Here is a 12,960-nt window from a genome sequence, read left to right as displayed (position 1 = left end):
GGCATCAACAAATTGGTCAAGAGGTGGGAAGAGGTTGTAAACAGCAACGGCGAATATATAATTGATTAACTTACTGATATAATTATTGATTTTTGTTTAAATAAAAGTTTTTGGTAAAAACCTACGAACTTATTCCCCGACCCAATATATACATATATAAAAAACGACTTCTTCATGTTTCAACTTCATTTCAAGTTGGACCAGTTTACCTAAATCTTAATATTTTTCCGAAATATTTTGGGCGGCAGTCTTAATATATTAATAATAAATTTTATATAATAATTCCAGTGATAGATCTCCAATTTTTTTTTTTTGCTGAGGCCGCCTAATGTACATACATACAGTTAACAGTTAATATTGTTAACAGTTTTAATATTGCAAGTTATTAAGAGAACCTTTAGCTTAATCTTTTGTTCGAATACATCTCAAATAGCAAATTTAGCTTAAATGTATCCCTAGCCGATGAACCAACGCCGGAGTAACGCCTATGAAGTTGGATATAAAATTCTTTCCATCCCTTCTTCAACTAAAATGGTGTGTATACTCGTATAATACTTATAAACTAGGCGGCGCAAAATTAATCATCCCATTTTCTTTTTGAATAACGTTTTTACCAAATACAAGAAAAAATTTTGAGTAATGGATTAATTAATAAATAATCATCCCATTTTTTTTAATAAATTTGAAGTATACATATATATGTATATAATTTGCACATACAAATTTTTGGGTGTTTGGTCGATTTCCTCCTCCTATTTGTGGCGCGCGTCTTGGTGTTGTTCCACAAATGGCGGGACCTACAGTTTCAAGCCGACTCCCAATGGATTTTTTATGAGGAGCTTTTTCATGGCAAAAGTACACTCGGAGGTTTGCCATTGCCTGCCGAGGGGCGACCGCTATTAGAAAAACTTTTTCTTCTTTCTTTTCTTCGAACCTACGTTCTCTCTGAGTTCCGAATGGTAATCACGCACCAACACATTCGGCTACGGCAGCCGTTACTAGAGAAACAAATGATTTTGACCTTTAGGCTCTGCACTCCTTGTCTGTTTGTATGCTGTAGCTGTCTAGTTCCCAAGTGTCAAATATGAGTGACTTTTTGCAAAAATATCTATCTTTCGATAGGGTGATTAATTTTGCGCCACTTTGTATGTATTTTTAAACTAATTAATATGCATTATTCGGTACTCCCAAAAACTTATAATTTCGTCACGGCTTTGACTCAAATTCAAAATTTAAGTTGATCAGGTCTTCGATAACTCGTGGATTCAAACACGAAAATACACGACAAAACACCAGCACGGACTATGAATCTGCATAGCCTAGACGATATATAGTAGAGCTTAATTTAGATATAGTATTGAAAGTATAGTATTTAGAGTTACGTCTTTCATAAATTTCCTTTGCTTTGGTGGGTAAAAAAATTCGAGATTTGGTTCTGTCTAATGCGCCTGTTTTTCCTAATTCATAAGGTTTACATGTCGTTGCATTATCAGCTTACGTTCCAGGCTGTAACAATGCCCAGATTTTGTAGTAAAAATACGCCTTATACTCGTACAACTGTATACTTAAAACTATGTTAGTAGTTGTCCCATTAAGACCGTCTATTTTGAAACATCCAAAAACACTCCAGCTTTATTTAGAAAGTCCTCATGTTCTTTTTCATAAGCATGGAGAATATGTATGGAATACAATAACCGTTGGTTTCTTTCAGTTTAGGAATCGTTCCTTGTTGGTTTACATCTATTTTTTTCCAAAAGCTGCAAACAAAAATTCAACTGCGTCTTTATGGCAAGCAATGTGAAATAACTTCCATCCAATTCCATTTCTGCGTTTGCAATGTGGCCGATTATCCTCGTCCCGTAGGAACTTCATGTTCTCGAGGAAATTTTAAGCAATTTGCAGCCAGAGAAAGTTGTTTATCGGCCCCATTCACTCTGCCAGACCAAAATGTGCACCTGTCTCATGATCGGATGGTAAATCAGATAATAATTTTTGGTGTCTATACAATTAAGTTGAAGCTGAGTCTAATAAGAGAAAATGGAATTCTTCGAAATATCACCATCAGATCCTGTAAGATCAATTCTGTGATCTTTCTCACAGCATTTCCCAAATGCTCCCAAATATCTCGCAAAACGTCTATGCGTTGTGGCTGTATAAATCTAAACGTTGCATGTGCGATACAAAAAAGCAGATAAATTCAAAGTAGGCGGCCTTAAAGGGATGCCTAATATTTTAATCAATTTCACACATATCCCATTTTGTATAATTTTTTTTCATATTTTAGGCTCTGCTTAAACGAGGCAAGCGAAAGTGCTTCTTGCATTGGATTCTTCCTTAGACTACCAAATGTGAGACGTTACTGGTATATCCCGGCGAGTAACGTGGTGGCAATATGTTGGGCGGTGGCAATATATTGCCTGGCGAACGCATTTTTCCTAGCATTGGCACATGAATAGCTGCCGAATGGCCGCCTTTGGTGGCCTCATCCAAGTAGCGTCGGCTGCGCAAAATATCCGCATCGCTCTTCCAGGCTTGTTCGGGTGCACGCGGGCTCAAGCGAGGGTAGCGACGCTTGTCGACGGCGAAACTGATGGTGCCCGGATTGGCATTCAGGCCGACATTGTATTGCCGCTGCATGGCGAGCGATGCACGTAAGGTTTTGCGTTTCTGCAGAGAAATTAAAAAGAAGAAATTTATTCATTGATTCGCAATTTCCGATCACAACTGCTACCTCTATGGTTCCGCGCCACTTGTCTGCTGCGTGACGCGCTATGTCCAATCGTTTTTGCTTCTTTACTTGATGCTTCTTATAGATAACCTCGACTATGATGAGTCCCACACCACCGGCAACGCCAGCAGCGACTAAAATGAATACGCCAGCCATGTTCTGTAGTCCCAGCGTATTGGGTGTCTTTTCGAAAAGTTCGCATTGCTGGGCGTTGCCGTGGAAGATCCAGTGCTTGTCGAGCGCCTCCATGAAGCCACCTATGCATAAATATGTATGGGTATATATTTATAAATCCCATTATTCACTTTCCGTTCACTGAACGGCCACTTACTCTCATGGAACTCCAAAATTGCAAGCGTAACCGCATCAGTCCAAGGGGAACCCTTCTGTAAGCCAATGCCATATCCGCTACGCCCGAATAATTCACCCGCGGTAACTAATTCACAATCTTTGGATGCTTCATACTCCAGGCGTGAAGAGTCCCAAATGAAAGCCATTAATTTCCTTTTCAAAATAAGAAATTTTTTTAAACTGCTTTTTTTATGCTCCCATCATCCTTACCCTTTTTTCACATCCTGTATGGCCTGCTCTGCCGTATCATAATTGTTTGCCTCCATAGTCCGGTACATATTAGACAACTCTACTTGTCGCCGAAAATACATGTCCACGGATGAACCCTTAACGGTGGCACAGGTCAAATTCTCCATTGTATTCCTTAGGCGCGCATCATTGATGCCACTCAGTTTCGTCTTTGGACGCTCCAGCACGAGGAAAGCAGCCAGATTGGCAGTGTACGAGGCGACAATGATCATCGCAAAGCCAGCCCAGAACATACCCAGCACACGCGCCGAAAAGCTTCGCGGCGTTCCTTCGCCAATGCCGCTATTCAAAAGCACTCCCCAGGCAAACCAGATGGCAGAACTCAAATTCAATGCCTTTTCTTCATTGCTGTCTGTGTGCGAGAGTTTGAAACGCCCAAATGGTGAGAACCTGTGGAAAAGACAGAACGAAAAATCGCCAAAGAAAGCGTGGTTGCGGTATTGTTATTTACCTGGTTGTATGAGAATCACAGTGTGAAATCTACGAGAGGGGATATTGGGGAGATGAAATGCAAAGTGTGCTGCGGCATGCGATCGATGAGCGGCGATCGATATTTGGTTTTTGTGTTTTTAGTTATTAATATTTTATGAGCGTTTATTTATTTTGTTTTGTTGTTGTTTGGGGAAAGGGTGCAATAGTCGACAGATCAATTCTCATTGATCACTAGAGTTTTCAACATATTTCCTTTACTTATATTAGATGTATGTATTTGACTTGTATGAGAACTGATCTTGGATAGGATCGGGGTTGCACAGCCCTACTTACCTATCGAGCAGATATAGGACCAGCGCGACTACATGTACAGATACCATTACCAATATCCATAGCGTGTTGCTAAATGGCTGCAGAAATGACACCAAAGTACTTGAACGTGACGGTTTCTTTTCGAGTATTGTGATGCCTTGATATTTGAACGGTTTCGAGAACTCAATAAATTCGGCACGCTCTGGATTAATGGTGAGTGGCATCGCCATGTCGGCACGTTCATTCACCAATTCCCCAATCAGACCGCTCCATTCTTTACGCGACGTTATCGCACCCGAAGTCGACGAGCTCACATTTTTCAAGGTGTAGTGACCGAATTGCCCATCCGGCGAAAGTGCCAAATCGAAAGTGAAGTTAATACGATGCGACAGAGCGTTGAGTAGATCGATGCAATAGCCGCGACAGCAATTCTCGTTCTCTGGAAGAAAGGGAGGAATCATCGTTAAATGCAGCTAACAAATGAGAAGATTCAGATTTCAATTAGAAACAAGTAAAGAAGTTTTAAAGTTTAATTATTTTTGTTCTAGTTGTCCTAACTTCTGGGTATAAGTTGAATAGCCCATGAAATTTCAGTAAAACAAAGTGCAAGTTTCAAGTGGCTACAAACTACTGTGTGGTACCACGTATTTTCTTTCACTGAAAGTTTATGCTCGAATTATTTTATATGACAGAAAAAGCCTAGCACAGTCAGCACTTTTATTATAATAGTATTAATGGGATATATAAAAAGGCTAAAAATTCTAAGTTTGACACTTTGCTTTGCAAGGTTTTTGTTGCACTATGAATCATCATCATTGTTGGCATGGCGATCCGGGTTGAAACTTGGTCTCCCTCAAAAACTGCGACCAAGAATCTCGATCATTGCAGATATCCTCCAGTTTTTCAGTCCAAAGATCTTGGCGTCATCATTAACTGTAGCAACCAAGGTTTTCCTGAGGCGACACTATTGTAAATCTTTTTTGCAGTTTCGTTTGGGACCATCCTCAGAACATATTGAGCTCACTTAAGATACTGAGCCTTTATGTACTCGTTGATGTGGAAGTCGTTTAGCTCAGCTATGGATTCACCGTTGTAACGTAGGCTATAGTTGACGTAATCGGTCCAGGAATGCGGCGTAACATTTTTCGCGCCACATTTGACAAACAAAAAATATTGTAGTGTGCTTATAATTATGCAACGGAGTGTGCTATGAATTAATACTATTTAGGGTAATTATAAGGATCATATTTATAGCTTTCGAATTATCCGAAGCATTTTTAATGAAAGATTGTGGTATTAAACCAATCCAATATACCAAATTTGGTAGAATAACTGGAGCCCTGGTTTCACTATGCAACACGAAAAATGTTGCAGTGAAACTTTATGAAACTGAAGCTCTCTCTCTTTCAGGCAGAAGTCTTTACGATCTTGTAGACATGCAAGATGCTTAGGGAATGCGGACGCGAAGGAGATATTAACATTTTTTCCGATAATCTATAATCAAGCTGCGATCAAGGCTCTGACGCCGCCTTGGTGCTGTTCCAAACCAGTAAACTCCTGTAAAGAGGAGATCAAATTCCTTGGGTGTGCAGGTAACATTTCTCTGATCTTGGTTCCAGGACATGGGAACATAGAGAGAGAAAAGAAATTGCTGATGAGGAAGGGGTAGACTGAATTGATCTTAGAGATCTCCTATCCAGACATCGGCAACCCCTGACTGTTGTTCAAAGGGAATTGCACAACTTACTTCGCAGAAAAGCGCAGAACAGATGGACCTCCATTTCTTCGACTGCTATTTTGAAAACCCTTTGGCCCCAGCACAATTTACGCAGGTCACACATATTGCTTGTGGCCGCTAACATTGTACGATCGGCACATATATAACCCCCATTGCAGAAGCTGTGGGGACATTTCGGAGAAGGAGACATTCTCTGTAAATGTCTGGGATTGGCCGATTGGACGATGAAGGTCACTGGCTGTTCCTTTCTTTGAAAGTCTGGGGCAGTGCTCCAACAAAGACATGCCTTTCGGTCTGATTGGGTGATAGTCGGGTCGAGCGTTTATTTTGTCATAACATAAAAAAAACAGTGGAACGGACGACTGCTTCGTTGGGGAAAATGCGTTAGGAACTATCATTTCAGGAACTTATCATTTTTATTTTATTTGAAGTGAGTTTATTAGATTGGGTAGTCGAAAAAGTCTTTTCGTATTTTGTCAATAGATGTCGTTGGAGTCATCTATCTCCAGTGCCACCCATCACATTGTGTCATATCATATGGTGTTAGAAAGGTGACATTTTAAGCTTCATTTAAACAAAAAAGATTAAATTCGGAGAAGTTGAAAAAAAGTTATAGCTGTTCAAAAATGAGTGAAAATAATGAAGAAATTCGCTATATTTTGAAATTTTTGTATAAAAAAGGGAAGAATGCCACGCAAGCCACCAATGAAATTTGTGAAGTTTACGGAGACGATGCTGTCTCAATTCGTGTAGTACAACAATGGTTCGCTCGCTTCCGTTCTGGAAATTTCGATGTGAAAGATGCACCTCGCTCCGGTCGACCTATCGTTGAAAAAGTCGATGAAATTATGGAAAAGATTGACCAGGATCATCACATAAGCTGCCATGACATCGCCAAGGCACTAAAAAAAGGCTGGTTATAAAAAGAAGCTCGATGTTTGGGTGCCACATGAATTGTCTGTGAAAAATTTAATGGACCGAATTAACATCTGCGATTCTTTGCTGAAACGAAATGAAATCGAGCCATTTCTGAAGCGAATGGTAACAGGAGGCGAAAAGTGGATCAAATACGACAATAATGTGCGAAAAAGATCATGGTGCAAGGGTGGTGAAGCTCAACAAATGGTCGCAAAGCCAGAATTAACGCCACGAAAGGTTATGCTGTGTGTTTGGTGGGATTAGAAAGGAATCATCCACTATGAGCTGCTCCAGCCTGCGCGAACGATTGATTCTACACTTTACTGTCAACAACTGATGAGATTGAAGCAAGCAATCGAAAAAACCGGCCAGAACTGATCAGCAGAAAGGGCGTCGTCTTCCATCAGGACAACGCTAGGCCACACACATCTTTGATGACTCGGCAAAAACTGGGAGAGCTTAGCTGGGAAGTTTTGTTGCATCCACCATATAGCCCTAACCTTGCACTATCGGACTATCATTGGTTTCGGTCAATGTAGAACTCCTTTAATGGAGTAAAGTTGGCTTCAGGAGAAGCCTGTGAAAATTACTTGTCGCAGTTTTTCGCCGAGAAACCACAAAAGTTTTACACTGATGGAATAATGTCTCTAGAAGAAAAATGGCAAAAGGTGGTCGACCAAAATGGTACATATTTGGTTTAATAAAGTTCAATATAAATATAAAAAAAAAATGAGTTGAAGTTTGATTAGAAATACGAAAAGACTTTTCCGACTGCCAATATGAAAAAGGAAAGGGCGCTAGAAAAACAAATGTGCAAATATTTGTACCAACCGCTCCCATTGGTGGCATTGAATAGTGGGCATGGTATTTCATCTTCGTCGCAATTAACTTCATCTTCTGTGAGGCGACGCGTATAAACGAAAGGTTTCTCTTCGATGGTTAAAATTTTTAAGTGCGTCGGAATCATTATGCCCTCAGGTTTTTTCTTCTCTTTGCCAGGCCACAAAATTTCACTGTCATTGATGCGTAAGCGCATTTTAGCCTTTTCCTAAAAATAATAAGAGAAAATTTATATGCAATAACACCCATAGCAGATGAATTCAATGTATGGAGACGAGACTAAAATGTTTTCTTTTTCACTTACCGTGTCATAATAGAATTTGCCTACAATTTGCTTCTTCTGCTTCTCGCGTATGTTGATTACATCATAGCCGGCATAAATCCGATCCCCATTATCATCAAAGGCCACCTGCCCCGTTTCGCCCGTAATATTGCGCGTCTTCAGATACTGAAACAGACGTTTACCTACACCGTTCGAGATGAGGATGCGAGAAAATTACAAAACTAATTAAGTAAAGCTCATAAATGTAAGTGCTGAATGTGTGTGTGACTTCGCTTGTGTGTGCGTTAATAATTCAGTTTATGTAAACATTGACAGCCTCACCGGACTCCCAATTAACGCCCGAATCACCGCAATCCTTTGGCGCCTCTGTAATCGTTTCATTGGACATCATCTCCTTAATTGCAGACGCGAGCACATAAACACTGTCCTAAAAGCACGGCAAAGTGGAAAATAAGACCGTTATGAAATGTTTCGTATGTATGTGCAAGGTACACATGTGTGTGTGAGTGTGTGTGTAGTAATCTGCATTGTAGGAAAATCATAAAATAGAGCACGGTTTTGATGGCCTTCTTCTTATTACAGCCAATTATTGACAATAAGCAGTTAAGGGAGCTAATTTTAGTTTGAAACAACTAATGAGTGTTTTCTTCGTCCTCATATACCGTACATGTCAATGTAGATTTTAAGGCAAATATAATAAAACTACAGTGCGGTTCACTTGATTAGAGACAAGAATTTTTATGGAAGAAAATGGTTATTAAAGCAACCGATTTCGTGATCCAAGGTTTTTTGATAACACAGGCCAACAACCAAAAAACTTTTTCGATAATTTTAACTAAGCTTTTAAGGTTTTTTTACGCTGAAAACGAATATGACCTTGAAAATGCTCCAGCACGTCAGGATTTTTGGCAATTTGAGGTTAAAAAGTCAAAAAATGCAGATTTTGGCCATTTTTTTAATTTTTTTTTGGGCAAGGTAAAGTTTTTTTTTAATTGGAGACTTTTAGATATGCAAATTCAACCTTTCTAACTCTCTAACGCCCCTGTAAAGGGCGAATTCAAAATAGTATAACTTTTTTTATATTAATCGCAAAAATATTTTTAAAAATGGATTTTAAAGCTGAAGACTAGTGCTTTGCGATGCCGTTGTGGAAAATTAAAAAAAAACTTTACCTTGCCCAAAAAAAAATTTAAAAAGGCCAAAATCTGCATTTTTTTACTTTTTAACCTCAAATTGCCAAAAATCCTGACGTGCTGGAGCATTTTCAAGGTCATATTCGTTTTCAGCATAAAAAAACCTTCAAGAAACACCCATAGCCGTTTTAAAAGCTGTAAAAAAGCGAGATTTTGTTGGCCTGTGTAATTCAAGATCAGACTGCAATTTGCTCGAAAATAAACATGCATTGAAATATTATTCCATCTTACGGGTTTTCGCAGCAGTGAACTTTCAGCAGTTGTAATATTGTGCTTGATTTATTGGTTCATCCAACAACACAACACAATACTTTGTTATCGGTCATTCTGGAGTGGAGGGAAATGAAAGAGCGGATGAGTGTGCAAGAAAAGCTCTGAGCTTTGCCTTCAGCGAGTGGTAGAGGACATAAGCATTCCTCTAAACGAGTTATACATCTCTATTGACCTGAGCGTAATCGCGGACACCAATAGAAGGTGGTCTCTGACTACTAACTGCAGGGTCTACAAGGCGCTCTGGCCAATGCAAATGCAGGTGTCACAATGGGCCTTAGGGCCACCGAGTATATTGTGTTAAAAAAGCAACCTGACTAACCTAATCTATTGCCGTTCTTCGGTGGATATATCTTGTCTGCTGGAAGGAAGTTTAATGTGTCATATAAAGCTCTCGATGTACACCATTGACCGGTTATAAAAATAGATGCGAGCCTTTAGACCTTGTCAACACTTTAATGTTTACGCCTTTTCCATTCCATTCCACCATATTACAATACCATAGTAGAGAATTGGTCTAACTGCTGTGTAGAACCAATGTATTATTCTGGATTTCAAATCCATTGTTTTTAGAATTAGCTTTCCGCAGGGGTACGACACCGTTATAGCTTTGCATACTCTATCTGCGACTGTGAGCTCCCAATTTAACTTTCTATCCAGTACAAGTCCTAGATACTTAGCTCTTTCTGTTACTCTACGGAGTCTTCCCCGTAGGAATATTTGTTTAAGAGCAGGTGTTTTAAGTCTGCTGCTAAACAATAACGCAGCATGTTGAAATGCTTAAGTCAGTTCATTAACAGTGGAGTCGAGTTGTGGCTCGGAGTTAATTGGGTATGTCATGTCAGAGAGTTTGCTGGCTAATATGTTTTCAAACGTTCTCCAGTTTGTGCGTCTACGGTTTACACAGTTTAATTGGTAGTATAAAATTGAACATTAGTACCTGTGGTCTGAGAAGGAGCTGTCCTTAGGGACTCTCCGATCTTTTATGCCCCTCGTTCATTGATACACGGGATGTCTAGAACTTCCCTCCTAGTTTGCGTATTAAAGCTGTGTAAAGGGATTTATTTTTTAAGCATTCATTGTGCTTGATCGAAAACTTCTTAATTCTAATAAAGTGGGAAAGCAGAAAGGTTTAACAGATCGCGAAAAAGGACAAATCGATATTTTGGCCTCAGAGGGACTTTTAAATTGCCAAAAAGATTTGTCAAAGTCCAAATGTTGTGGATCGTTACGTGAAATAAGGTGTCTCCTATGGTAAGAACTACGCAGGCAGAAAGACAGATGGCTTGAACACCGAAGATAACCCGTAAAATCCAAAGTATTGCATCAAATTCTGCCCTTTCATCAGCGAAAATTAAAGAAGTGGCAAATGTTGCAGCCAGCAAATCCTGCGTTTGAAGGGCTATTTTAGAGCACAAGCGCCACATCGGAAGCATGAAAAATTCCAAAAAAAAAAAAACACCTTTGAATAAATTTTGCAAAGGGGCCCCCCAAGGGGCCACATGGCTCGAAGTTCTCGGCCTTAATAACCATAAAAAGTATTGCCTCTAATCAAGTGAACCAAAATAGGGAAAGCAGAAACTGCTGAATGCATCTACGGAGATGCACCCATTGACGATGCTGATCACACATTTTTCAAATGTGAGAGGTGGACAGCAGAGCGCAAAGCAATAGAAGATAGGCTAGGCCCCTTAAAAGCAGACAACATCATCCAAAAAATGGTCGAAAGTGCAGAAAGCTGGCAACTTATTGACACGTACGTGGAGCGCATCCTACGTGCCAAGAAATTTGACATGGATAGAGATGATCAATATACATACATCCATCCTACCTGAGTAGAAGATGAGCCGATAGCGTGATGCTGGCTCCAAAATTGGCGACCCTGGACGCAGGGGGAGTAGAAAAGGCTTCTTTCTGAACAGAACGCCTACTTGGATCTCCTCTGCCTACGATGAAATACTACCGGAGTCCCGGGGCAGAGGAAACATCCGGGAAGGAATGGGGAGGGATTGTTTTAGTGGCTACACCATTCGACGCAGTAGACGACGGTTACTGTAAGTGCGAAGGCATTTTGAACCCTACCTCACCGCCAAAAAAAAAAAAAAAAAAAAAAAAAAAAAAATCAAGTGAACCGGAGATTTTGTAAATTTACCCAATTTGCTTTTTCGCACCACTTTTATTTCTTTTGCTGCTTATGATTCTTGTTATTCAAGCAACTTAGTATGTAAAGTCTTTGAAAAGTTACGCCTAGATGTCAATAGTGAATAATTCCTAGACGCTAATTTTATTGATGTCATCTTTGACATTTGACCAGTAGACTGGGGACAATTTTTTTTTTTCAAGAATTCAATGACACAATTTCAAACCTTGGTTAGGATATTGCGATGTCAATTCAGATCTTAAATTTGTATTTCATATGAAAGGTGAGTGCTTGCATAGCAGCTTCCTCTTGTATTGCTAAGTAGTAGACTTAAAAGCGCTTCCATCCCAGCAGTTGTGGTAGTTCTTATAGTCTCTGCCATGCTTAGGCACGTCAGCCTTTGTAGTCTACACAGTCTTGATAGAGCTGTAATTTGATTGGTTTTTGTCCGCTATACCAATGCGTCGTATAATAGGATATGTCTTACCAATTGAATGTAGATCCAGGAGGTCATTTTAGGGCTCAGGATTTACTCTGAGAGTAAAAGTTCTTTTAGTGTCCACAGGTTTTTTTGTGGCCTTTTTTAATACTGAGTTGAGTTGGGCTTCCAAGTTGAGTTTTTTATCCAGGATAATTCCTCGATACTTAACTTCTTCCTTTAGAGGTACCTCTCTTTCATTTATTTTCTGGTAAAGGAGATAATAGTGGTTTTGGAAGTGTTTACTGATAATCCCTCTTTCCTACACCATTCCCAGATTGTATTTATGGCGTCTTGCATCAAGTGAAAGATGCGACTTTGTTCTTCGAATTCATGACAAAAAATTCACCGTCCATCAGCGATCGCTGAACAAAGTTACAAATTTTCCAACAAGGGTCACGAAAATTCTAATGAAATGTAATAAGTCAAATGAAAATGAAATGTTGCACAATAAGTTGCATACTTTGATGGTTAAAACCCCATAACCTCGTAACATTCGCATCTTCTGAATGGCTGCCATTTCTTGCAGGGACGTAGATTTCTGAGTGCAGCAGCAACACGTGTATCATGAAATTTTAATAATATTTTGAAGACTCCTTGCGAGGGGCACTTGTTTGTGCATGTATGTGTAGGACGTTGCAGGTGAGTGTACAGTTTTAATGCGCGCGTCAACAAAATGAAAACAGGGTTGAATGGTTGGTTGCAAAACAAAAATGCATGTGCTTGTGTGTGTGTGTGTGTGTGAGTGTAATGCAAGTACACCTTTCATAGCGCCATTGTAGCAAGTTTTAAATATGTTTACTTATGCTTACCCTTATGTGCCCCTTATCGCTCTTGGCATGCTCCAATACAAGACCCAAGACACCCACTGGCGTATTATTGGCATGGAGTGCCTGCTCGGTCACAATCCATGCATGACCAGCCTCTGTCATATTGTAGAGTGCAGCGTCACGGAAAATAACTTGTGCATCCTCGGTGCTGTATGAAATAAATTGAATGGGCAAATATTAACATAAAACGGCGGAAAG

General features: G+C 39.8%; 1 protein-coding gene across 2 annotated transcripts in view; it reads right to left on the bottom strand.

Annotated features, from left to right (window-relative positions):
* Positions 1-2,067: 2,067 nt before the first annotated feature.
* LOC129252965 (glutamate [NMDA] receptor subunit 1) overlaps positions 2,068-12,960 on the bottom strand; it is a 47,751-nt gene continuing 36,858 nt past the window's right edge. For both annotated transcript variants that reach the window (XM_054891167.1, XM_054891168.1), the window contains exons 6-14: positions 12,745-12,910; positions 8,173-8,278; positions 7,873-8,033; positions 7,560-7,776; positions 4,094-4,511; positions 3,290-3,718; positions 3,060-3,232; positions 2,732-2,985; positions 2,068-2,667 (exon numbers count right to left, since the gene is read on the bottom strand). In XM_054891167.1, the coding sequence (XP_054747142.1) occupies positions 2,335-2,667; positions 2,732-2,985; positions 3,060-3,232; positions 3,290-3,718; positions 4,094-4,511; positions 7,560-7,776; positions 7,873-8,033; positions 8,173-8,278; positions 12,745-12,910 (2,257 nt within the window). In that variant the 3' untranslated portion in view covers positions 2,068-2,334. The remainder of the gene's footprint in view (positions 2,668-2,731; positions 2,986-3,059; positions 3,233-3,289; positions 3,719-4,093; positions 4,512-7,559; positions 7,777-7,872; positions 8,034-8,172; positions 8,279-12,744; positions 12,911-12,960) is intronic.

The sequence above is a fragment of the Anastrepha obliqua genome, chromosome 1, assembly GCF_027943255.1.
Source record: "Anastrepha obliqua isolate idAnaObli1 chromosome 1, idAnaObli1_1.0, whole genome shotgun sequence".
Classification (NCBI taxonomy): Eukaryota; Metazoa; Arthropoda; class Insecta; order Diptera; family Tephritidae; genus Anastrepha; species Anastrepha obliqua.
Note: the sequence above shows the minus strand (reverse complement) of the source record. Positions and strands in the feature narration are given on the sequence as shown.